The sequence below is a fragment of the Astyanax mexicanus genome, chromosome 16, assembly GCF_023375975.1.
Source record: "Astyanax mexicanus isolate ESR-SI-001 chromosome 16, AstMex3_surface, whole genome shotgun sequence".
NCBI classification, from domain to species: domain Eukaryota; kingdom Metazoa; phylum Chordata; class Actinopteri; order Characiformes; family Acestrorhamphidae; genus Astyanax; species Astyanax mexicanus.
Window position 1 is genome coordinate 35534589 of NC_064423.1, and position 27075 is coordinate 35561663.

The 27075-nt window shown below is 39.5% G+C and overlaps 1 protein-coding gene across 1 annotated transcript in view; it reads right to left on the reverse strand.

The window, feature by feature from the left end:
- The window catches only part of galnt18b (UDP-N-acetyl-alpha-D-galactosamine:polypeptide N-acetylgalactosaminyltransferase 18b), a 158845-nt gene that overhangs the window by 46163 nt on the left and 85607 nt on the right, over positions 1 to 27075 (reverse strand). Inside the window, exons 4-6 of the mRNA XM_007254660.4 lie at positions 12162 to 12345; positions 8549 to 8746; positions 5115 to 5229 (exon numbers count right to left, since the gene is read on the reverse strand). Of these exons, the coding sequence (XP_007254722.3) occupies positions 5115 to 5229; positions 8549 to 8746; positions 12162 to 12345 (497 nt within the window). The remainder of the gene's footprint in view (positions 1 to 5114; positions 5230 to 8548; positions 8747 to 12161; positions 12346 to 27075) is intronic.

The window sequence follows — 27075 nt, forward strand, 5'->3', positions numbered from 1 at the left end:
AGCCTGTTTTAAATGGCCTGAACATATAACTCAACTTTCAACCTTTTTTTTGCATGTTTGTCACTCTTAAATGTTTCAGCAAATGTTTAAACATAAAATGCAGTTTTTAAATAAAGGTTTTTATTACTAAGGGGAAATAAAACCCAAGCCTACATGGCCCTTAGTAAAAAAAAGTGTTTGCCCCTAAACCTAATAGCTGGTTGGTTTGACTTGCAGTGAGTCTTTTACAGTGCTGTAGTACATTTTTAAGGTCATTCCACTTCATCTCAATATGATTCAGGTTAGGACTTTAACTTTCTAGTGAGTTTTGGATCATTGTCCTGCTGCAGAACCCAAGTTTGTTTGATATTTTTTCTCCTTTAATAATAAAATCCTTCATTAACAAACTGCATTGTGTGTTTGTTTGATGATCTAGAAGATCCAGGAGTGACAGACATGCAAAAAAAATGTTCACACCACTGTAGACCAATTCCAGTACCCTGTATTAAAACAACATACACTAATATGCCAGACGTCACAGGAGCATAGCAGTATGTGAACTGATCATGAATTGCTACTTTGGCTTGGAAACATTCACCCATGTATAAGTAGTGAGGTGTTACCTTGTGAGTAAGGCTGAACACTGACCATCTTTAGAAATTTCAGGGATCTTGTGAGCTCTGCCTTATTAAAAAAAAATGCAATTTAAAATTCAGCCTGATTAAAGCTACACTTTCTCTTTCTGGCATAAAAAAGCAGCCATGGCATTAAGAGGCAGAGCAGGTGGTCACCAGCCAGGCCCAATATGTTGAATGCAGCTGGGCTCTGCTGGACCTGAAGTGGAGCTCCAGCTCTGGGATCAGTGCCAGGGCCTCTGTGGCTGAGTCCCACAGCTCTCCTCTCCCTCCCAGATCTGCTGTTCTGCTGCGGCAGGTCGGCACACAGAGGAGCAATTAACCCAGAGGAGCAGGGGCAGCTCCCGCAGAACCGCCACCGCCCAATGCTGCTTTAACCTGGGACAAGCAAGGACTCGGCGTCTGGGTAAAAATCCTCCACGCTGGGCCTCTTTTGTAAGTGCTAAAGCAATCAGAATGATTCACGCTTCTTATATACGCAGCTGATGGTGAAAAGAAAAAAGGACGTATGAGGAATTTAAAAAAAAAAAAAAAGTTTCTGAAATGAAATTGTGCTTGTTCCCACAGAAAAAGCAATCAGTGGGCTATTATCCAGAATAAAACATCTTAAAAGCATGTCATTCAGCCAGGGAAAATTAGCAGGGAGGGTCATATCCTTCTCGCCCTCATCCTGCTCCTGTTAGAGTGATTAGTGATTGATAATTATATCGCCGCACGGGCTGCAGATGGTGCTGGATGTATAGGCCGTGACTGTACTGGGAGAAGAGCCCGATCTGTTTTTACAGGATCTGATGAGTGCTCGTGGTTCTCCTGCCCTCAACTCGCGTTCTGCTTGTTGACTCTCTGATTAGCTTCTCTCAGACACTCCAACACGTCATCCATCATCTGAAACATCTAATAAATGTGCTCAGTTCACGTGGTACAAGATGAGAAACAATAAATAACTCACTGCATGAAGAACATGCAAACATTTAAGCAAAAAATAAAACTAAAACAGTGGGGTATAATCAGATTTATGACACTCTCAATGATTCAGGTTGTGGTTTATGTAGAATGGCTGACCAATCAGCTTCTCCAAGTGGAGAAGCTGTACCACATTCTGAATACACTGAGGTGTCTGCACTAATGACTGTATATTAGCATAAACAGCGTAGTTCCGTTTCCTTCTATTCTCCAGAAATTAAGTAAGAAATGTCTGCCCTGTTGCCAATTCACAACCAGAACCTGTGCAGTATATCAGAGCCTATATTGCATACTTATGCCAACAGAACAAGAGTCTCACACTGCCTTCATTAAGCTTACAGTGCAGCCTAATGGAAAGGGGAAACAACAAAACGACAAACCTGGAATCGGTTCATCTGCATTGAAAGGAGACCGCAACACCCACCCAGTTTAAAATTATTCTTCCACATGCTCTGTGCAATTACCCATTCTCACCAGAGAGGGCCCTAAATCCCAAAACTTACATCAGACTTACCAAAAAGAAAAAGAAAAAAAAAAACGAAATACTTTGTACAGAAATGGACTGTCCGTCTGCAAAAAAGAACTTAAACTTTCTGATGATCAAATTGATTGGCATGGAGTCTGAAATAAAATTATCTTCTCCTCAAAAAATAGAAACCATCAGTTAATTCATCAATACTTTGTGTTTAAATATTATTAACACCCTGTAAGCGTTATTTTGTGCACCTCATACCCTGTCCTTTACGTACATTTTGTTCTCATGGTGCATATGGTACCTTTTTGCACATATTCTGGGAGTGCCCCCATGTATATTTTTATTGAAACATAGGTGCTCTAAACTCCCTAAGACTCAACCCTCCCAATCTATGACTCCTGTGATTCCAACCCCTGTCTGGCTTCCACTGTCTGGCCTGGCTCCAAATTCCATAATTCATGTCACTTAGGTGTGTGCACTCCAAAGCCGTTCTCTGAGGTAAAACTTCAAGATCGATTTGCAAACTGCTGTCTCATGATTTTTTAGCATGTCAGTGTTTGTATTAGAATTCAGAGTCAAACTACTGATACAGTTAATATACTGAATATTTAACAAACTGTAGAAAACCTTCAGAACACAACACAATAAAAATAGAGATTCTGTCTGGATGATTCTGGTGTTTAAGCAGAGGCTCAGTGAAGGTTGGACAAGCTCCACACTGATCTTTAAAATATCGAATACATTTCACTTCTGGATGACTTTCAGAGCAATTGCTCACAAACAAAAGCACTGAAATACAGGCACACAAACCTACCCCCACACACACACACACCTATCCACCTGCTCACCCACACACACTCCCACACACTCCCACGCACAACCGAGAGAGGACCACTTCAAACACGTAATCCGTTCACTCTCAGCACACAATTAACTTTAACTCATTTATATTCATTCTGTCTTAACTATATTATCCACAGTATACTGAATACCCTGCATTAACAACTACATGATTATATGCCTTCTAATGAATACATTCAGCTACTTTACATGCACAGACACACACAGCTTCTTTAGTTCCTGTAAAGAAGTATTTCCAGCACCGCCTCTATAATTGGGAGATCGCTGGTTCGAATCCCAGTCATGCAGCTTGCTCTCTCTCTCTGGGTGGGTAGATGGCGCTCTTTCCCCTCATCACTCCTAGGGTGATGTCAATCAGCACAAGGCGTCTGTGAGCTGATGTATCAGAACTGAGTCGCTGCGCTATCCTCCGAGTCCACTGTTGATGCTACTCAGGAATGCTGCATCAGTAGCAGTTCAAAAATAGGCGGAGTCTGACTTCACATGTATCGGAGGAGGCATGTGCTTGTCTTCACCCTCCTTGTGTTGTGGCATCACTAGAAAATCTATTTTGATCTAACAAAATATGTCAGCTTAGAGTTAAATTATTAATTTAGCCCTACACAATGGAGCTCTCAGACTCTGACACACGTTTTATTATTAAAGATTGAGTGTCAACATTGAGTGTCAGTTTTAAAGTCAGTTTTAATTATTATTTTAGTTAGATTTGTTTAGATTTAGATTGTTGCTTTCATTGTCCATGTCTGCACTGATGTTTTAAAAATCGTTTGGTCATGAAAATTTGCCTTGAAGGCATGGAAAAGTCATGAAAAAATCATGGAAATGTATTAGTTAAAACATGTATGAACCCTGGGATACACAGCTGACTAGTATCTGAATGGGTGGGACAATTGTCCTAGCTAAACTGGGAGAAAGTGGGGAAAAAATAGGAAAAAAAAGTATTGCCAAAAGAATAGGACACTCTGGAGCGGACACCCTCAATATAAACATATTGGCGCCATTCCTAACCTAAAATATAAATATGTGCTATAAATATAAATATGTGTACAAAACATATTCTGGTTTGTTTAACACCATTTGATTACTTAATAATCCCATGTGTTCCAGTATAACTTATGTAATAATGGCTGTATTACTGAATTTACAGTGTAAAAAAAATCATAAAAAGAAAGAAAACACATTGAATGAGAAGAGTTTGGTTTGTCCAAATTTTGAATGGTACTATAAGTGACTCTGGCAGAAATCACACAGTCCATATTTAAACAGGAGATCCCCCACACCCCCACACACACACACATTATATATATACATCCATCCCACAGCTCAGTGCAGCAATCTTTAGATTACAGATCTGGAAAATATTAAGAGACCGTTTCAGTTTCTGAATCAGTTTCTCTGATTTTGCTATTTATAGGTTTATTTTAGAGTAAAATGAACATTGTTGTTTTATTCTATAAACTACAGACAACATTTCTCCCAAATTCCAAATAAAAATATTATCATTTAGAGCATTTATTTGCAGAAAATGAGAAATGGCAGAAATGACAAAAACGATGCAGAGCTTTCAGACCTCAAATAATGCAAAGAAAACAAGTTCATATTCATAAAGTTTTAAGAGTTCAGAAATCAATATTTGGTGGGATAACCCTGGTTTTTAATCACAGTTTCCATGCATCTTGGCATGTTTTCCTCCACCAGTCTTACACACTGCTTTTGGATAACTTTATGCCTTTACTCCAGGTGCAAAAATTCAAGCAGTTCAGCTTGGTGGTTTGATGGCTTGTGATCATCCATCTTTCTCTTGATTATATTCCAAAGGTTTTCAATTTGGTAAAATCAAAGAAACTAAATTTTTAAGTGGTCTCTTTTTTTTCCCAGAGCTGTATATGGAACATGGCAAAAGTCATGGGACAAGACTTGAGGCATGTCAGTGCATAGTGATGATTAAACTCATCACCCGTAAGGCTCTGTAGTTGAATTTATAGATCAGTATTTAATTTTTGGTCCACTTTTCTCAGGCGTTCTAATCTCAGGCTGGCAGCAGTGGGAAATGACTGTGATCAGTGGCTGCAGGAATAAAGTGACAGAGTTTCTGCAAGTCCTGCCAAAAGCAGGGGAAGCCATTATTGTTGTTAATCCTTCAGGAGGGAGGCCATTATCTTCATTAGCTACGGCCTGCGGCAAGTCTGCTCATCACTCACCCTCACACCCAGCTCCACGTTCTCCCCGCCGTAGATCTCCATGCCCTCGTCCAGCAGCCCGATCTCAGCAAAGTACTCCCTGTCCACCACGAAGCAGCCAATCAGAGCCGGACTCCTGTACAGACAGACGCAGCAGAGCATATTAACTGTGCAGATAAATTAAAGCTGATTTAAAAAACACAAATAAATGCTCTAATAACCTTCAATCAATCAATTAAGGGATTTAAATTAAAATAAAAAACTGATAATAAACTGATTAAATATTTTTATTAAATACTTTTTAAGATAAATTAAGATAAATTAATAAAGTTCATAAACAAGACAATAAAAATTAAATAGCAAAAGCATAAGAAAACAAACAATTCTGATTTAATTAAGAAGAAATAAAATAATTCAGAATAAAAGGATAAGGGGACAGGCTAAAATTTAAAGCAGTCAAATAAAGATAAAAACTAATAGAAGACTAAAACATTAAGCAGTGTAAGATTATAGCATTAAGATTATAAAGAAAGCAAATGGCAGAAAAAAAAATAAAAAGATAAAAAAATGGAATAAAATGACAAAAACTAAATAAAATATATTAAAAAATCCAAAAATTAACAGTAAATAAAAAAATAAATTAAATAAATGTAAAAGGTAAAAGGCCCAAACATAAAAGAGTAAACAAATAAAAGGACAAAAAAATGAAATAAATAAAAAAAGTAAGACATTAAATGAAATAAATAAAAAGGTAAAATATAAACTCAACTGAAACAGAAACAGGCTGTCTAATTTTAAATATATATATTTTTAGAGTATTAAAGGGCTTTTCCTGTTTTTGTTGGAGTAACTCTCTCTCTACTGTCAAGTGAAGGATTTCTACTAGATTACAAAGCATTGTTGTGTGGATTTGATTGAATTCACTGGTAACAGCATTACATAATTCCAGAAAGCACAGAAAGGCACCTGCCTAATTCTGTTTAAAGAATTATTGCACTCTTTATGTAAATCCTATAAACTTCATTTTACTTCTCAAATGTTCATCTGTTATATGATATATTTAACTGAAATTGCTAATCTGAACAACCAGGGATTTATAAAGGGAAATCATGAAAATGATCAGCGGTGCCCAAAACTTCTTCATTCTACTGTATGCGATACACAAGAGGCCACTATAACAGCAGCAGAGGAGAGCAGAGTTCTCAGTGAAACACACTGATTGTATCATAGCAACATACAGTGTGTGGGCAGCAGTTTTAGTCTGGAACTGGTTAAAAGGGTCAAACCAGCTGAATGCATTAATGGCATTACAAAAAAACTGTGCTGGCTATTGACTGTGCACGAGTGCGTGTGTTCCTCACTCTGACACCAATAATGTATTTCACCCTGATTTTATTTAAATGTTGAGAGTCAGATTCAGCCTTTGTATATTTTTATAGATAGTAAAGTACCAGTCAAAAGAGTGAACGCCCCCTTTTTTTTTTTTTTTCACTATTTTTTATTTATTTATTTTTTTTCCTACATAGTAAATGAATAGTGAAGTGATTCAGATTATGAAGGAACACATAAGGAATCATGTAGTAACTTAAACGTGTTAAACAAACCGATATACTCTGTGAAGCATTTAGCTGCTCTTATCTGGGGAGCTGTTAACTTGTGGATTCTGAGGCGCTTCACTTTTTCCACATTTTGTTACGTTACAGCCTTATTCCAAATTGTATTAAATTAATCTATTTTCTTAAAATTAACATTTTAAAAATGTATTAAAAAAAAAAAAGAAATCATATTTACATAAGTATTCACAGCCTTTGCTTAATACTTTGTAGAACCACCCTTGGCAGCAACTACAGCCTCAAGCTTGGCACACCTCTTTTTAGGCAGTTTTGCCCATTCTTCTTTGCAGTACCTCTGAAGCGCTGAAGAATACTTGCTTAAATGTGATTTCTTAGTTTTTTTTATTTTGAAGCTTTTTCCACATTTCGTTACATTACAGCCTTATTCTATTATATTAATCTCTTTCCTCAAAAATCTACACAAAATACCCCATAATGACCTTGTGAAAAAAGTTCAGAAAATGTATTAAAAATAAAAAACTAAGAAGAGCCTCAGAGGTACTGCAAAGAAGAATGGGCAAAACTGCCTAAAGAGAGGTGTTCCAAGCTTGTGGCTGTAGTTGCTGCCAAGGGTGGTTCTACAAAGTATTAAGCAAAGGCTGTGAATACTTATGTAAATATGATTTGTTTTTTTATTTTAATACATTTTCAAAACTCTCAAGAAAACTTTTTTCACATGGTCATAATGGGGTATTTTGTGTAGAATTTTAAGAAAAGAGATTAATTGAATACAATTTGGAATAAGGCTGTAATGTAACAAAATGTGGAAAAAGTGAAGCACCTCAGAAACCACAAGTTAACAACTCTCCAGATATATTAGATATTATTATCTAATATATACAGTTAAATGATCTAGTTTCAAGGTGATAAATCTTTTTTTTCTCTGATAAGAATGTGTCTTACTGAGCACTGTAAATGTTTTTTTTTTTAGGAATAATTATCTTAATCATACTTACTTAAAATTTTCTCCTTATTTGAAGTAATTTGACTCCAAATAAACACAAAAAGTCACCAAAAAATCAAGTTATTCTGATTTTTGTGTCCAATATTAGGCCAAATAATCTGTGATTTTAGCTTGATTTAAGTCTTAATTCACTTATTTATTTGGTTAATATAAGCATATATATATTCATCTCCATTTACACATATTTTGTCTAGTTTTTGCTAAAGGATTTTTTAATACTGTGTCGGCCTCTTGTATTAACATAGCCAGATCGGGTCGCTTATCGCTTGGGTCTATTCACAAGCATACAATAAATACATCAGCAGCATCGGTTTGAAATATTGGCCATATCAGCCAATGCCAATGATTATTAACCTCTTAATGTGTCCTCTTATTCTCGCCCACGGGCCAGAAAAATGTCATAATTAATATCTGGCTGTGTTTATGAATAATTACAGGCTCAATATAGACACCCAATATGGCGTATTAAAGCTTAGAATCTCTGCTGGTTATCTAGCTATTTATTTAGCTGTATTTCCTTTCAGAAAATTAACATTTAGGGCAAAATATGCATTTTTTTTTTTATTATTAAAAATATGATTCATAATTTGCATATTTGCGTTTTTTGTACGTCCATATTTGATCCAATGTGGACATGTTATACACCATTTAAACCATCTGACTCTCAGGATTACGGAACTGCAAACCATTTTACTGTGGTATGGGTTTGAAATATTGGACATATCAGTCGAAGCTAATGATTAGTTAAAAAAAAAAAAAAAAAAAAAAAGAAAAGGAAGTTACAATTATCGTCCAATTCCATTATATTCGTGACATAATCGTGCATCCCTAACTAAATATGAGTGAGTATTTTGTCCATATATGGTAAAAACCTCTACCTGATTGGTGCAGTGCTGTTGTTCAGATTCCACCAGGACTTGGGTGGGTTCAGGTATCGACACCACAGCTCCCAGTCGAAGCCCTGAGCAGAGAGCGGGTACTCCTCCACCTCGAACGTATCGTATTTAATGTTGTCGAAAGACGGCGATATGATCCGTGTTCTGTCTTCCTGGATCCTCTGGAGAATAGGCTCCGCCCTAAGACACAGCAACAGAACCGAGATTAAAGAAGAGCAGCTTCTTATTACAGATGCTTATCATCATACGGAAGCGTGAGCAGGTTTATTAAATATCAGGAACACAGAGAGAGAGAGCATGTGTCGGCTAAACGTCTGAGCGAGCGGACGAGCCGGAGAGGAGATTCGGTTCTAAGCTGAGGTTCAGGCCGGGGAATTGATGTAGACTCACGCTGTAGTGTTTGGGGTTTAGGATCAGGTAAAAGCAGATTAAAGTCAGAAAGATTCTGGATGTTGTTCAGACGCCGCTGACGTTTCTGGGTCAGGCTGTTGAGGGATTGAGTGTAGTAGACTACACTACGCGAGCTGTGGAATGCAGTGTGTGATTCAGATAGTCTGTAATGATAAGGAAGATTAGAAGGGGAGGGGAGGGAGGGGGGGGGTTATTGTGGTAAAGACTGAATTATGCTTTGTCTTCAAAGGGGAACACCTGGATGTATTGCCTGGATCAAAGGAGCTGATTTGATTGTAAGTGTCACCTCAGAGGTTTCATCTTTTCAAGCTTCAGCTCATTCAACACACACAGACAGACAGACACACAACCACACAGAGAGACACACACGCGCAGAGAGAGACACACACGCGCAGAGAGAGACACACACGCGCAGAGAGAGACACACACGCGCAGAGAGAGACACACACGCGCAGAGAGAGACACACACGCGCAGAGAGAGACACACGCACGCAGAGAGAGACACACGCCCGCAGAGAGAGACACACGCCCGCAGAGAGAGACACACGGCCGCAGAGAGACACACGCGCGCAGAGAGACACACGCGCGCAGAGAGACACACACGCGCAGAGAGAGACACACGCGCAGAGAGAGACACACACGCGCAGAGAGAGACACACACGCGCAGAGAGAGACACACACGCGCAGAGAGACACACGCGCGCAGAGAGAGACACGCGCGCAGAGAGAGACACGCGCGCAGAGAGAGACACGCGCGCAGAGAGACACACACGCGCAGAGAGAGACACACGCGCAGAGAGAGACACACGCGCAGAGAGAGACACACGCGCAGAGAGAGACACACACGTGCAGCGAGAGACACGCACAGAGAGACACACACGTGCAGAGAGAGAGAGACACAAGCTCAGAGAGACACACACGCGCAGAGAGACACACGCGCGCAGAGAGACACACGCGCGCAGAGAGAGACACGCGCGCAGAGAGACACACACGCGCAGAGAGAGACACACGCGCAGAGAGAGACACACGCGCAGAGAGAGACACACACGTGCAGCGAGAGACACGCACAGAGAGACACACACGTGCAGAGAGAGAGACACAAGCTCAGAGAGAGACACACACGTGCAGAGAGAGACACACACGTGCAGAGAGAGACACACACGTGCAGAGATTGAGACGAGCAGAGAGACACACGTGCAGAGAGAGAGAGACACAAGCTCAGAGAGAGACACACGTGCAGAGAGAGACACACACGTGCAGAGAGAGACACACACGTGCAGAGAGAGAGACGAGCAGAGAGACACACGTGCAGAGAGAGAGACGAGCAGAGACACACGCGCAGAGAGAGAGACACAAGGTCAGAGAGACACAAGCTCAGAGAGAGACATGCACAGAGAGAGACATGCACAGAGAGAGAGAGAGAGAGAGAGACAGAGACCCACACGCACAAAGAAACAGAGAGAGAGAGAGAGAGAGACAGAGACGCACACGCAGAGAGAGAGACAGGCAGAGAGAGACACAGACAGAGAGAGAGAGACAAAGAGAGAGAAACAGAGAGACACACATGCACAGAGACACAAACGTGCACAGAGAGACACGTGTACAGTGAAAGACACAGAGAAAGAGAGACACACAGAGAGGCACACTTGCAGGCAAACACTCGCAGAAACACACACACACACACACACACACACACACACACACACACACACACACACGCACGCCACATTCGCACAGCAGGTAATAGAGTCCCAAATTAGTTTAAATTAAATCCACCACACAGAAAGTTGAGGTGAATTCAAACTGGAATTAGAAGTAGTAGATTTGAATTCCTTGCAATTCAGAGAAACTCATTTTTTCATGTATTAGTGAGAATGTGATACTCACTAAAATAATACACTTTATTAGTGTGATAGGTTTCTGTTATTATTGCATTTTATTATTATTTCATACAAAATCCATGGTAAGTTACTGTTGTTTACACAATAGACATAATTAATAAAATATTTACACATAATATTTAATCAAGACATAATATTTTCAGTAGTATTCTATAAAATATATTCAGTGTTTTTTCATACATCCTCAAGTATAGTGTTATCTGTTAAATACTCTGATATATTATAATATTATTTTAATGCTCTAGCAGCCATACTTCCCTGTGGCTGTGTTCGGCCACAATAGAAACAATAAGTTGCAGTTGCAACACATACCTTTCAATATTAATGGAACAGAGAAATCAGTCCAAATATTTATGATATCAGTGACCTTCAGTTCCATCACAGAAACCCTCCCTCACTCTGTTGTCCTTTTATTAATCTATTCACGTCCATTTTCCAATTTCTCTTTAGTAGTTTAGAACATAGACTGTGTATAGCTGGACAGAGCATCGTCTCTCAAAAGTGAAGCCACCACAGGTCGGGCGCCCCCTGCTGTTCGGTTTCAGAAAGCTGTGTAACCCCACCCATTCCCATAGGTTTCAATGGCAAAACAGACAACTTTCAATCACGTTTTTTTCTAATATACTGTAATTCTACCTCCATTATTTAAATGCAGCAGGTAGTGTAACCTCTGCTTATATTGTCAAATTTTTATATCCCCACAGAATTCGTTTTTATAAACGTTATTAAGCTCAAAAAAGGTGTGGTTATTTTAAAAGGGCTGGTTATGGGCAGGACCGATAACAGACAGTCAGCTCCGCTCTGCAGCCTGTGACCTCGAGGCAGCCTTCAGGGGCGGGGTTATTCATATGAGTAGGCTGTCTCTCCACAGTCTTTCTCCCTCCTCTGGTCTCTACTGCGCAGAATCGGGTGTCAGGATCGCCAACATGGTGGAAGATTTTGGCTTCATTTTTATTGAATGAATGGGAACGGCGACACGGCGTCCATCTTTTTTTACAGTCTCTGGTTTAGACTGAAGCACATTACCACAAATCAGATATGTAATGGATTTCAATGCCACATATTCAAGTGGCCTAAATCAGAATAAAAAACATCAGATTAAACATGTTTTTGCTGTTCACACAGACATGCAGATGACCTGCTGTGTGAATGTAGCCCAACACTGAAGAACATCATCATCACTACACACACCGTCTAACGGATGTTCATTCAATATTAATTCAGTATTTGTCCCTCGAGCCTCCTCAATATTAATGAATTGTGTCAGACAGTAATGTCACCCACCAGCCAGCGTTGAACTCTACGTGGGCGTCGAACAGAGCCACCACGGGGGCGGAGGCGGCCCTCCAGCCGCTCACACGAGAGCGAATCAGACCCTCCTGCTTACTGTGACGCACCACCTTGATGAAGCCTGGATGCTTAGCGTTCGTCTCCTCCACAAACTCCTGCAGCTTCTCCTTCAAATCCTCTACAGAGAGAGAGACAGAGAGAGAGAGAGACTTATTATACATTTATATTATACATATACATTTTAGTGTAAATCAATCGTGTTGTAATATTTACGTCACTTTAAAGCCATTAAAATCTCAGCCATTAAAATCATCATTTAAAAACAGAAAAGCATAAAGAGATGAGGAGGGTAGCAGAGCTCATCCTCATGCCTTGTCTTACATTTAAATTAATAATTTAAAAAAATCAATTAAAACCCTAGATCTCACGAGTCTAAAGAGAATCCTCACTGTGTCAGTGTCAGACGCTTGTGACTGATGTAACCAGACAGTTTTGTCTGTCCAAAAATAAAATGGATTAGCAGATACCTGAACCTCGCTTTCCGCACATATTTAAAACGAAGGATAAAAAAGTTTGAGGTGTAAAAGCCACATTGAGAGAAAAAAGGAGACGTTGCCTAAAACAGAGCGCAAACACTAGAAACACTGTTTCTCTTTCAAAACTGAAAAAATATTCCTGAGTGACCTCAGGAGTCACGATATTAGTTAACAAAGAGAGAGAGAGAGAAAGAGAGAAAGAAAAAGAAAGAAGGAAAGAAAGAGAGAGGGAGGGAGAGCGAGAGAGGGGGAGGAAGAGCGAGACAGAGCATGAGACAGACAGACAGTCAAAAACAGACAGAGTGAGAAAGAAAGGGAGAGAGAGAGACAGAGCATGAGAGACAGAGTCAGAGACAGAGTGAGAAAGATAGGGAGGATGAGAGAGACAGAGAGCATGAGAGAGACAGACAGAGACAGTTAAAGACAGAGACAGTCAAAGACAGAGACAATCAAAGACAGACAGAGTGAGAAAGATAGAAAGGGAGAGAGAGAGACAGAGAGCATGAAAGAGACAGAGATAGCCAAAGACAGAGACAGTCATAGACAAACAGTAAAAGACAGAGACAATCAAAGACAGACAGTAAGAAAGACAGGGAGAGTAAGAAAGACAGGAAGAGAGAGAGAAAGAGAGCATGAGAGACAGAGACAGTGAAAGACAGACAGTGAAAGACCAGTGAAAGAGAAAAAGCGAAAGAGAATGAGATAGACATGGAGAGAGAGAGCAGGAGGTGGGAGAGTAAGAGAGAGACAGAGAGAGTGAATGAGGAGAGAGAGAGAGAGAGAGAGAGAGTGAATGAGGAGAGAGAGAGAGAGAGAGAGAGAGAGAGAATAGCATGAGATCAGTTGCTGGCGCTGTGTGCTCATTATTCTGGATGAGGATGCTGTGATGTCTGGGTTAATGCCGCTGCTTCTCTGAGCCGCCGCTGACTCCACTTAAGCAGCACTAAACTCACTGAAACCAAAAACGCTGAGCTCAGCAGCAGCAGCGCTGCCACAGTTACTCAACTGTTTCAGAAGCATATCAGCCACAATCACTACACTACATCACACATCTAAACACAGAGACAGTGGGACAAGATCCAACTGGACCGGCATTAAGGAAAAATGAAACATTTATTTATATAACGTTATGAAGGAAGTAAAAAAAATAGAAAAAGTGTAGTAATAGCCAAGAATCATTTTAACATTCAGCGCTTCTGAAGATCTGTCCAAAATTGATAACTTTATTACGGCAGTCAATCAGCCAACACACATTTAAATCTAAAATTATTCATTTCTGACTAAAGAATCTTCACAAAGCTATTGCGTCACACAGATAGGTAAAAGCTGAGAATAACACATGAAGATTTTTTTAAGCTAAACCATTCCACTGTAGCTCTGGCTGTATGTTTAAGGTCATTGTCTTGCTGGAAGGTGAATCTCCTACAGGTTCTCTAACAGCATTACCCTGTACTCTATACCTCCATCCATCTTCCCATCTTTCTTCCTGCTGAAGAAAAGCATCTCTACAGCATGATGCTGCCACCACCATGTTTCACAGAGGAGATAGTGGCTGCGTCCAGAAACTTTTGCTACTCCTCCTCTTCTACTCCTCCTTTCCTACTCCTCCTCTCCTACCCCGGAAGAAGGTGGAGGAATCGAGGAGAGGAGGAGGAGGAATGGAGGGAAGGAGCTGTAATTGGGGAAATGGGACAGCTGATCCCTTTTAGATAGGATGTTGACTACCATTGAACTGAGCCAATCACAACGCTCACTTTCAGCACATGCCGGATACTGCCCAGCCAATCACAGCTTCCGCATACAAAAATAAAAACGAGAAATCAATAAACACAACTCCAAATTCTAGAGATCATAACTTTGACAAGCATATTAAGCTTCAAAGTACAGCCTGATTTGCTATTGATGAAGGTTGCATATGTAAATATTAAATTATTTTAATAGTGAAATGTGATTTAATTGAATGGAATAAAACAAAAACTAATTAATAAATAATAAATATAATAATAAATATTATATTTTTCATGTTGAAATGATGTGTATATGTACAACAACATGTTACATATAGGGTCATTAATATAGTTTTACTGAACATACAGCTTACCTAAACTAAACATTATATTACTGCCTTACTGGCTGTTTAATTAGATAAGGAACCTAGTTAATTAATATGCGTATATTTGGGCGTTGCCTTCTCCGTTCCCGCGTGCTCTGTGGGCGTGGATGCAGTGATGTCATTGGAAAATCACTAAAAGTCTTCCGGAGTAGGATGCACTGATGTACCCTCCGTTGGAAGCCTATTCGAGGCGGGTTTTAAGCGGGTTCTTTCGTCTCCTACGGTATTCAGACAGGCGACAAAGATGGCGTCACGAAATCAGTTTCCGGGTAACGGAGGAGAGGAGGAGGATCGGTAGGAAAAAAAGAGACACTTTTGGGGTTTCTGGACACAGCCAGTGTGTTCAGTATCATAAGCAGTGTTACTTTTCCTCCCCATAAAGCACTTTGAATTTAGGTCAAAAAGTTCAACTTTGCTCTTATCTGACCAAACATGGCTGTGGATCTCTGCAGCTCCTCCAGAGTGACCATGAGCCTCTTGTCTGCTTCTCTGAGCAGTGCTCTCCTTGCTCAATCTGCTCCTTGCTCATGACTTCGAAGGATTGTAGAAATAGTTGTAGAATACTTTTTTTTAAATTAATTTTTGGATGATGGATTGAACAGTGCTGCTTGGGATGCTCTAAGCTTGTATGTATAACCTAATCCTGCTTTATAACCTTACCCGTCTCCACAACTTTATCTCTGACCAGTCTGGTGATCTTCATTTGGTCTTAATGATGCTGTTTGTTCACTAGTGTTCACTAACAAACCACGGAGGTCTTTACAGAACAGGTGTTTATATTTACACACAGCTGGACTCTATTAACTCATTAACTCATTATCTGACTCTAAAGGCAGTTGGTTGCACTGGATTCTATTTAGGGGTTTTAGTTTAAAGGGGGCTCAATACTTTTGCACATCAAACTATATAAAATAAAATTAATACAAATATCATTTTTGTTCTATTTCACAATATGCTCTACTTTGTCACTTGCAATCTCAATAAAATACATTTACATTTGTGATTGTAAGGTAACAAAATGTTAAAAGGTTTAAGGTTTATGAATATATCCCTTTAATAAGATATCAGTTGTAAATGTGCTATATAAATACATTTTAGTCCATATATTGAACTTATGATAACTTATTAAAATGCATATGATAAACATATGCATATTAATAAGCTGTAGAAAGCTGTATGAATTCATGTTTTGCTTTCCTAAAAGGGTCATTAATAGAGGAAAATAAAATTAAATGTTACTTCTCTCTTGTTTAACTGGTTTTAATGTTATGGCAGATTGGTGTAGTGCTGTGCGATTTGATGATAAATATCGTGGGGACGATAAAAAAAAAAGTGTCTATCGTGCTACTTACCTTCTATCGTTCCTATCGTTTCTACAGTAATTTCATCAATTATTCATGCAAATATGTAAAGTAGGCTATGATGTAATGTATGGGCATGGTCACTTTGCATAAACTCGGTTTATATAAGTGCTAATAAAGTAATCTTCGCAAAAAAAAGCTTCATAATGTGGTTTTGGGAGATGGCGCTGCTTTACGTTATTTGACGGACACGCCGTTTTACGACATGCTTTACGTTATTAAACTCATGAGAGCTGAACAATGGAGACGCATTGTTCTTTTGAAAAAATTGCTACTGCATCTACCTCATCTGTTTTCATTTGATACAGATATATTGCTGTACTAAAAGGTAGTAATTGTCATTTGTGAAAGTTTGGTTTAATGTCACTTTGAAATAAAGTTGGAAAAAAGTAAGCAATGATATTATTTTGTCCTATTTTTCGAAGAATAACTGAAAACATACTTAAATGTGGTATATCATGATATATATTGTAATTGTGATATAAAAAATTCCATATCGTGGTATGATTTTTCCCATATCGCCCAGCACTAGATTGGTGTAAAGGCTGTAGAGAATGCTGTCCATACCAATCAACCCTCTGTGCTTCAACCACTGCACTCAGTCAGACTGCAGCTTCAAATCAACCCATACAAGCCTTCACCTCCTCTTTCATTCCTCTGTTCATGTCTTACGATGCAGCTCAGGTGCTAAAGGGCAGAGTACATGCAGCACTACGCATGTTCACTACATTCACACAACAGCATCATAAAATATACATCTATCCTGATCTGGAGCGCTGTGCTGAGCGCTGAATGCACAGGAAAACACGGCTGTTCAGTCTGAGTATTCTGAGCACAACCCAGTAAAGTTCTTTACCAGCGACTGGAATGAATTTAACATTGGAGAATGAATTCTGTTCAGCTGACAGAAGAGCTATTTTAGCACAGCGCTGCTAACAGACGTTCTGCATCAATGTGTTTCGTGTATTTAATGAATGTGCTGATTATTAGTCTTATTAACGCGCTGTCATTCCTGTTTCCTCGTTATTTTCACCGAGGAATAACAGAGGAATTCATCTGGAGCTGTTTCTCGAAGAAAACAGGATGAAAAATACATGAAATTCCTTGTGGTGTTTTGCTCAGCTCTGCACATCAGGCATAAACAGAGCTTTTTCAGCATTAAATTATTATGTTAAAGGAGCCCTAGAATAATCAAACAGTATTTTCTTTAGCAAAAGTAAAAAAAAAAAAAAGAGAGTTCTGTACATGGAAGAGACAAAACACCAACTGTAAAACCAATAGGCCAGGAGAGAGAGAGACAGACAGACAGAAAGAGGGCAAGAGAGAGACAGACATATGAAGAGAGAGAGAAACCAAGAGAGAGAGACAGAGAGAAAGACAGAGAGAGACCAAGAAAAAGACCGAGAGACAGACTGACAGAAAACAAGAGAGAAAGACCAAGAGAAAAACAGAGAGATTGAGATAATTTTTTTGTTAAATTAATTTTAATGTTAAACTCACATTTTTTAGTCTACAGCAGTAATAAAAGGATTGGTTTCAATGTTTTGATATTTGTGGAAGGGACTGTTAATCAAAGAATAATTTTAATTACATAAAATAACTAAGGTTGCCAAGTGATTTAGCGGACTAAAGTGCTATCACTGTGACCAGGAGATCGCTGGTTCGAATCCTGATCATGCAGCTTGCCATCATCTGGCGGAGCCTGGAGAGAGCACAATTGGACTTGCCCTCTCTGGGTGAATAAATGGCACACTTCACGCTAGAAGTTATGAGGGTGATGTGGATCAGCACAGGGCGTCTGTGAGCTGATGTATCAGAACAGAGTCGCTGCGCTTTCCTCCGAGCGTTAGTGCAGTGATGCTACTCGGCAATGCTGCATCAGCAGCAGTTTAAAAAGAGGCAGAGTCTGACTTCACATGTATCGAAGGAGGCATGTGCTAGTCTTTACCCTCCTTGTGTTGTGACATCATAGTGATGGGGGGATAACCAGCTGAGTAGAAGCTGAATGGGTGGGACAATTGAAATAAATAATATGAAATGAACACTAAATAAAAATCAAATAACTACTTAATAAGCTCAATGCTCAAAAACGCACTGGGACATCTGTCTATTCATTCCTCATTCTCTACTTTCAAGGGAAGGCATTGCTTGGAGTCGTTGCATCCAAAAGTACTTGATGGAGCTCCATCATTCCACAGAACACAGTTCCACTGCTCCACAGCTCAATAATGGGGGCTTCATATCCCTCTAGCCCACTCGTGGAATTAGGCACAGTGTCGATACATTATTTTTATCTGCTCCAGATAGTCCCCTTCAATTGGCAGTGCTTCTAGACTAGACATCTGTGACTGTATCCAGAAGGCATGTCTACAAACATTTGGCCATATAAACTGTATAAACTGGTGTATAATTAGCGATGTGTGTTGTGCTGTTAATAAGCAGACTCTGTAGTTAATCTGTATTTAGGAAACACAGTGTTTACTGGCTGAATGTTGACACAATCAGGACATACGGCTTCAAACGGTGTTTAAATCAGAGGAAATGCCAGCGTTTGATTTCCTCTTCCAGACTGGTGCTCTGTGCTTTGTGCGCGAGAGCGTACGGATTACTCACGATCTCTCTCCATAACAAACATTTAGTTTCTTTACGATAACAAGCAGATGGTATGGCTAAAGGCCGTATAGTAATCCAATCCTAGAAGCATAATTATGCATATGTAGCTGCTAAAACAAATAAATGATCAAAGGCTCAGCGAGTGTAACGCTACGGGAGAGCCGCGACGGCTCACAATCGCTTTCAGCACCAAAGGCATCAGAAAGACACGAACGGAATAAAACATGGAAAAGGATCTGCCCGCTGTGAACAGAGGGAATGAGGTTGTCCAGACTGTGGGCTCTCTTGTCTGCTCCCCTACGGCTTCACTGCCCAGTGTCATCACATATTAGCACCAGCTAATGAATGGCTTCCCAGTCAATGGCCTCATGGGATGATAAAAGAGAGCGAGAAAAAGTGAGAGAGAGAGCAGCAGGCTGGCACATGCCAGAGTATTATATATCTCCATAACAATTGTCCGTGAATCCTGAGTATCAGAGTAACAGATTTTCTGAATCAATGCCATTCCCATTTGTTAGGTCTCAATTTTATCATATTTATATTTATTATATCGATACTGATTTATTCAGGGATATTTAACAAAAACAGGTTTTGTTTAGATCTAAAAAAAAAAAAAAAAGTTTTTGTAAGAGAGTTGTAGTTGTACTAGATGGCGCGATTGTGATGCTAATAGGGGTGGGCGATTTGGCCCTAAATATATCACAATATTTCCTGGTATTTTTGCGATAACGATACTCTTGACGATATGACAAAACAAAACAATTTTTTTTTTTCAAGAATACACTACTGAACAGTACTAATAATGCACTCCATATATCTCCATATATCCAGTGCTGCAGTAAAATAAATGATACTGGACAGATATAATCTGTTTGTAGTAGATATTTAATGGGAAATGAGAACAGTGTGGATTTTTTTTTTGGCCAAAAACAGTATAAAAGTAGTACCTTGACGTGATAATTAGGGGTGGGTGATATGGAACGATATTTCAGGGTATAATACCGTTCACGATATTCAAAAATGTTGGGGATATTATCACGTAAGATATGATATGGCACACCTCTAGATGTAATGCAATGTATCCCATTCATTTTCAAAGGGAACCATCAACTCTATTAGCTGCATTCAGGCAGTGCATCATGGGTCCAGTCCATCGAGTTTAGGGGACGCAACGCAATGATCAGTTGAGCAGAGTTAAACTTTATGCACATGGATCTGTCCAACGCGATGCTTCTATCCAATCAGAGAGCAAGTCTTTGGCTGATACGTGTCCTCAGCACAGTATATGAAAGAGAGAAGCATGGAAGAAAAGCTAATTATTGCGGTTTCAGGCTTCCCTGTCCTTTATGATCAATCCCTGCTGATTAAAAGAGACTCTGATCAGCGTAAAACAGCGTGGAGAAAGATTGCAGAGATTGTTTGGGTCTCTGGTGGGTTTTGAAAATGTTAATATATATATATATATATAATTTAATTGGAAAAATGTTGCTGTTGTTAGCCTATATGCTATATGCTCACTAGACACTGTTATGAAGCTCAGTCAAACATTTATACTTATAAATATACATTTATATTTATTAGTTTATAGGACATAAAGCTTGTATAGAACCATTTCCCATTTATTAAAATGATTTAATTGGATGAACATGTGACCAGTTCGAGAGAAGCAGTGTAACACTGAGATAGCACTTTTTATTCCAGAGTAGCTATACTGATAGAGGCTACAGTAGTAGCAATGCTAACAACGTGGCAGTTAGGCTGGGCAAGGCAAATGCCACAACTGCAATTCTAATAGCAAAGTAGCAATGCTTAGCATGTCTGATGCAGTAGCAATGCCAACAGTGCAGTGACGATGCTAACAAAGCAATAATAATAATGCTAGCAGTGCAGTGGCAAAGCTTACCAAGCCATAGCGATGCCAACTATGCAGTAGCAATGCTAACAAAGCAATAACAATGCTGAGTGGGGCTGAATACCTGCTGTTAGGGCTGTCCAATATTGTATATCTCAATATAGTCACAGAAAGACTGGTGAAGCAGCTTTCTGTTTTTATGCCCCAAAAATATGGAACTCTTTACCAATTAATATTCGTCAGGCATCGAGTGTCACTAGCTTTAAAAAGCAGCTAAAAACATTCTAGTACTAGTTCTGTTCCCCTTATACTTAATTATTTTATTTTATATTTATAGCTATTTTTTTAATGCTTGTGCTGTTCTTATCCTTATTTTATAATTTTTGTTTAAATCTATTTTATTTTATATTTTATTTGAATATAAATGTCTTATTTCTTACAATTTTATGAAATTGTTACTTTTTAATTGTTTTATTTGTTGTATATTACTTTTATATTTTACTGATTTATTAATTTTAGTGTGAAGCACTTTGAGCTGCATTTTTATGTATGAAAGGTGCTATATAAATAAAGTTTATTATTATTATTATAGGCTAATTTATATCCTGATAAAATTATAGATTTTAAATTATTCTCCACAAATTTAGTTATAAACCTATTTCTTATTTCATACTGAATTACAGTTAACAAATAAAAGTATGTTCTCCTATTTAATTTATAAACTTTGTGCAAATTGTTAAACATAAAATATAAAGCAGTAACTTTTCACCTTTACTTTTTAACAGAAGAAGTTGTACACCTTAATCCAGCCAATTTTATACCAAGTGTTTCTCAGTGCTGGTCCTGTCCCCTCCTGCCTGCAGCATATTTTTAATTTTCCACTTTATCTACTTTAACTCACTCCTGCTACTCTGACAGGGCTTATTAATGAGCTGATTATTAATGAGATGCTTATTAATTAGATAATTAGTTGATCAGGTGTGCTGGGAGCAGAGCAGGTAAACCCAGGAAGAAAGAAAAAAAGAAATAAATAAACACACCATTCTTCACGGTCCAATACACTACCACTGCCCTGGCTAGTGAATTGGGACACGGCCTGGGGGGGGGGGGGGGGGGGGGGTGGGAGAGAAAGAGATGGGGAGTCCAAGAAGGGGCGGAAAAGCGAGAACGGGTGGAAACTAAAGTTACACAGAGAGCGACAGAGAGACAGGGGAGGAATATAAACAAAAGCTGGCCAGAGAAGCATTTTATTTTACATTTTTCATTATCATTCATTATAGTTCAAACAACCTCACGGGTCAGATATTTCATGCTCATCTGTGTACTTTGGCATACTAATGTATTTGTGCATGTTAGGCTTACGCTAGAGTGTAGGCTTATGCTGGATGCCAGAAAAACGAATGTATGTATTGTAAAACCATGTAAACACTGTCCTCCCCCTTAAAACTTCACCAATATTAATACATTCTTGTCGCAAGTGAGAGAAATTGCATTGTCTAGTTTCACGGACAAAGGTGAATAAAGCAAAACAGTGATGTTATAGTTATTAATGGTGATGACACCACACCTGTGCGCGGAGGTAAGTGTTGGTTTGGAACCCCCTGCCTGGCCGACACAAAGCAATTCACCTTCCCCCTTCAGCAGGTTGTTGAGTTCAGCCGAGCACACTCCTATGTGCTTTATCCTTGAGCAAACTGCAGCCGCCATCGATCACTGCGGAGCTGGAATTACATGAGGGAACGTGAAGAGAATTGCCGGCTGATATTTTTTCCTCCTTCCGCACAAAAAAAAGTTTGATATGAGGTCCTCGCTGCTTCTCAAATTACGTTAATACTCCTCTGCTTCTCCTGCGATTCGGATTTTGGGTTAAAATCGGTAAAATGCCGAATGAATTCCACTGTGATTTATGTGGCGGCAGGATCTTCATCCTTGTTTGCAGCTTTGCAATGAGAGCAGATCATTACCCAGAGTGCACCAGAGCATCACTTTTATCATATTTCCCTCCCCCTAGATTAATAATTAACACATTTAAATGAAAGAGAATTGATTGGAATGGAGAATAATGACCAGTAATGGTTTAGCATGAATCACAATAAAGCTCAGGGCATAACAGGTCCATTATCTGTGGGCTGCTGGTGCCATGACCCCCAGTATTCGCAGTATTAATCTTTCATAAAGCATTACCTCAAGTGCACTTATTAAATTACAGCCAGTAAGAACAGTAGCATCATCACTTTCCTGAAGTATGTTCGGATATTTGTTAAGCTGTACGACACAAGAGTCTCAGGACACGTTCGCAGCATTATGGGATGTACAGGCCTTTGAAAATGCCATTCATTCGTTGACATTTAGAGCTCTCTCAGTGGTCCTTTCAGCTCCCCGAGGTGCTGTCTGTCTGTCACTGGAGAAGAGGCGGTCCGTCGCCGGCCGGTACGCAGGTGAAAGGCCCTGTCAGCTGAGAAAGCCTTATACATAACCAAGCGCAGATTAACAGCTCGGAGGAACGTGGGCTGACACTCTGTAAACCCTTCTAGCCAGTTTACACAGTCATTTACATTCAGCTGCAGTGTGAACAGCCTTTTATATATATATATTTAATCAACGCATATGAGCCATTCCCACCTGACACAGCGATGCCTGCACCTGTTCAGCTATTTATTTTACACGTAAACACTAATCAATCATTAATATGCCTTTTAAAATTCTTTTTTTTTATATTTCACACAAAACATAAAAATACACAGCTGTTTGTCTATATTAGAGGTGGAAAAGTCAATCTGCTATGCATTGGCTTTAGGCGATTTTCAATCAAAATGTGAGAGCAGCAATTGTCGAAGTCTGTCCGATAATAATATAGAAGTTAAGAAAAGATAGCATCTCAGCACAAGGCCCATTTTGAGAGTCCATCACTCAGCTCAGTACAGTGAGAAACAGAACACTAACCAGATTTCCCTCTTAAGAGTTCATTAATCTTCCCAGTACAGTGAGTATCGGACCTTAACCAGGTATCCATCTCAAGAGTTCATCACTCAGCCCAGTACAGCGCAATCTCAGCATAGCTACACTTGTGCCCGCGCACTTAGCATTTTACATTTCTTACATTCATTCCTTTTTTTTTACATTTAAAAATCCACTATAAAAACTTGCACATTAAGAAGAACGATTAATCGCAGTTATTCACAGAATATTGTCTGATTCTATTGGCTGATTAAATTTTACCAAATCAAAAACCTCTGGAATATAATAAAGAGTAAGATTGATGATCACAAACCATCAAACCAAACTGAACTGCTTGAAATTTTGCACCAGGAGTAAAGGCATAAAGTTACCCAAAAGCAGTGTGTAAGACTGGTGGAGGAGAATGCTAAGAATGCTAACATGCTAAGAGTAAAAACCAGGGAAATCCCATCAAATATTGATTTCTAAACTCTTAAAACTTTATGAATATGAACTTGCTTTCTTTGCATTATTTGAGGTCTGAAAGCTCTGCTTCTTTTTATTATTTTAGCTACAAATAAATGCTCTAAATGAGCATAAAAAAACAACAATGAGAAACTAAATCAGAAACTGAAGTGGTCTCTTATTTTTTTCCAGAGCTGTACATCACCTTGCTTACAATATTGCAATATACTGAATAGTAACTTCTTTATCGTTCTTGCCAATACAGAACCCTAATCCTGTAATAAAAGTTACAGAGTACAACTTTTTTCAGCCTATTTTTATGTATGACCAGAATTTATTCTAATGGCTAAAGTAGTTTTATAGCTGTATACCTGAGTGTTATAGCTGTATCATGCCTAAAAAAACAACACATAATGTGCATGTTGTACCAGAGACCAGTTCTAGAGGCATCAGTCAGTAATTAATAGAGCTTTTTCTGACTGATCCAGCTTCAGAATCTTAAAAAAACCCACTGATGTATCGGAACGGTCAGATTCACAGAGACCACCGGAGGGGGATTCTCCACATATACTGTCAGTGCTGTCTCCCTGTGACCAAAGAAACAGCATGAAGGCCTTCAGAAGCAGAAGCATGGGGCAGGAGGCTAAGGGAGTGGATTAAGATGCCAAATCCTTCTTCATATCCTGCAGATATTTTCGAGAGAGAGCGAGAGAGAGAGAGAGAGAGACAGGCAGAGAGAGACAGACAGGCTGTTTTCTTCATGTTTTCAAAGGAGACAGAGGATTACTGTTTCCGCCGCTGCCTTTTCCATGCCTAATTCATTTTCCAACCCCCTCTGTGTGACTGAAACCTGACAGAGCCAGGTCCAGTGGTGACACTCCCTTTGTTGACTTGCTGTCTCGTGCTCGAGTGGACACTTCACGACGGCGGTGTCGGCCGCGGGTATGAAGAAGCATCGCTGTCAGAGTTTGGAGACACGCCGTGCTCCTCCGTGCCCTCTGAAATGCCCGCAGGTCTGTGGAATCGCCCAATTAGCGAGGACTCAGCCAGGTCGCCGTGCCCTTCCTCCCACAGCGGTCACGCTGCTGGCAGCATGCTAATGAAGAGCACAATGAACTCAGCCCATTACGGTGTCCTGACGGCAGGCGGATCACGCCACGGCCCCAAAGGTCCTGGGTGGCTCAGCAGAGCCGCCCAGGTGACAACAGTTAGCAGAGATAAGATTAGCAATCACTGCTGTGATGATAAAGGTAAATCTATCAGCGGCGCCACCTGACACAATGCTCCGGCTCCGGTGCACACGCCAGAATGCCATTAGCGAAATGTCACCGCTGCCACGACCTGGTGGAAAAAACTTCCAAACTAGTCAGGGATGTGTTTCCAGATAAAGACTACTCTTAGCAATTTACAGAAAACTTTAAAACAACGGAACTCTGAGAAAAACTGTTCTGTTTTGTTGGAGTTTAGATTGGCCTAGGCACATTCTGTCCAAGCCTGACCCAGGGTCTGCCCCATAACCTCTCATTATAAGTCATTATGAGCCCAAGCATGATTAAAACACGACATTTTATTTAGTAAGTAAAGTTAGTAAAATGGACCATCTATTTAAATAACCTGTTTATTAAGCATTATCACACCATAGTTTTTTATAAAATAAAAATATATACTGTAGCTTTCTGTCTCTAGCTTAAATTTATTGCAGTATTGTCATAATGATGTTTGAAATGATTTTGGACTGATTAACTACTGTATATACAGCTCTAGAACAAAAAAATAAATAAAATAAGAGACCGCTTAAAAATGTAGAGTTTCTTTGATTTTACCAAATTGAAAACCTCTGGAATATAATCAAGAGGAAGATGGATGATCACAAGCCATCAAACCAAGCTGAACTGCTTGAATTTTTTGCAGGAGCGGCATAAAGTTATCCAAAAGCAGTGTGTAAGACTGGAGGAGGAGATCATGCCAAGATGCATTAAAACTGTGATTGAAAACCAGGGTTATTCCACCAAATGTTGATTTCTGAACTCTTAAAACTTTATGAATATGAACTTGTTTTCCTTGCATTATTTGAGATCTGAAAGCTCTGCAACAATGTTCATTTTACTCAAACATAAACCTATAAATAGCAAAATCAGAGAAACTGATTTAGAAACTGAAGTGGTCTCTTAATTTTTCCAGAGCTGTATATTAATGTTCAAAATAAAATATAAATTACATTCTTTGTCGGAGGCAACAACACTATCCACTACACCGTGATGCATACAGCTGAAGTTGGCAGTAGGAAAGATGGCAGCATTTTATTCCTCTAGAGGTAGAACTACCAAGTTAGGAGGTTAAGTAATAAAGAAGTACTTATTGAGTTACTTATTGAGTTACTAACCCAGAATACATAAAGTACAAGACAAAAAAAATCAAGACAACAACGGATGAAATACAGTCGCTAAGCCTCAACTGCCCTTTTTTATATTATTATTAAGCACTTTAAAATCACCCAAATAAACTGTTTTTAGAAGAGAAATCTGTGTAGATTAACATCCAGCGCTTGTTTGAGCGGCGAGACCAACTGAATTACAATTAAAACACGGAGACACCCTTGTTCCTTACTAGTGTCGCATAATGCGCCTTATAATCTGGTGGGCCTTGTGTATGAAAATAGACGCTATACTGTTATTCTGAATATGATCGTAATTCCTCATAATTGATTGTAATTTTTAATTTTCACTTTCTTTTCCCCAGTAGAGAACTCCAGGGATTAGCGGTGGGTTCACGGGACGAGGCCGATGTGTGTGAGGAGAGGTGAATCAGGCTGGAGCTCTGTGTTCAGTGGATCTCTCTCGTTGCCATCTCTCGGCGGGAGCGCCATATGTTCTGGCTGACCCACTTGCAGAAGTGATCAGCTGCTTACGGCGAGTGAGGAGACTAAACAGCTCCCTCTCCATTAGCAGCCCGCGGCACGTGCGCCAGCCAGCCTGCCCGCCACAATAAAGCGGAATCGGCCGAGCGCTGTGGAGACGCCTCAGAGCTCAGC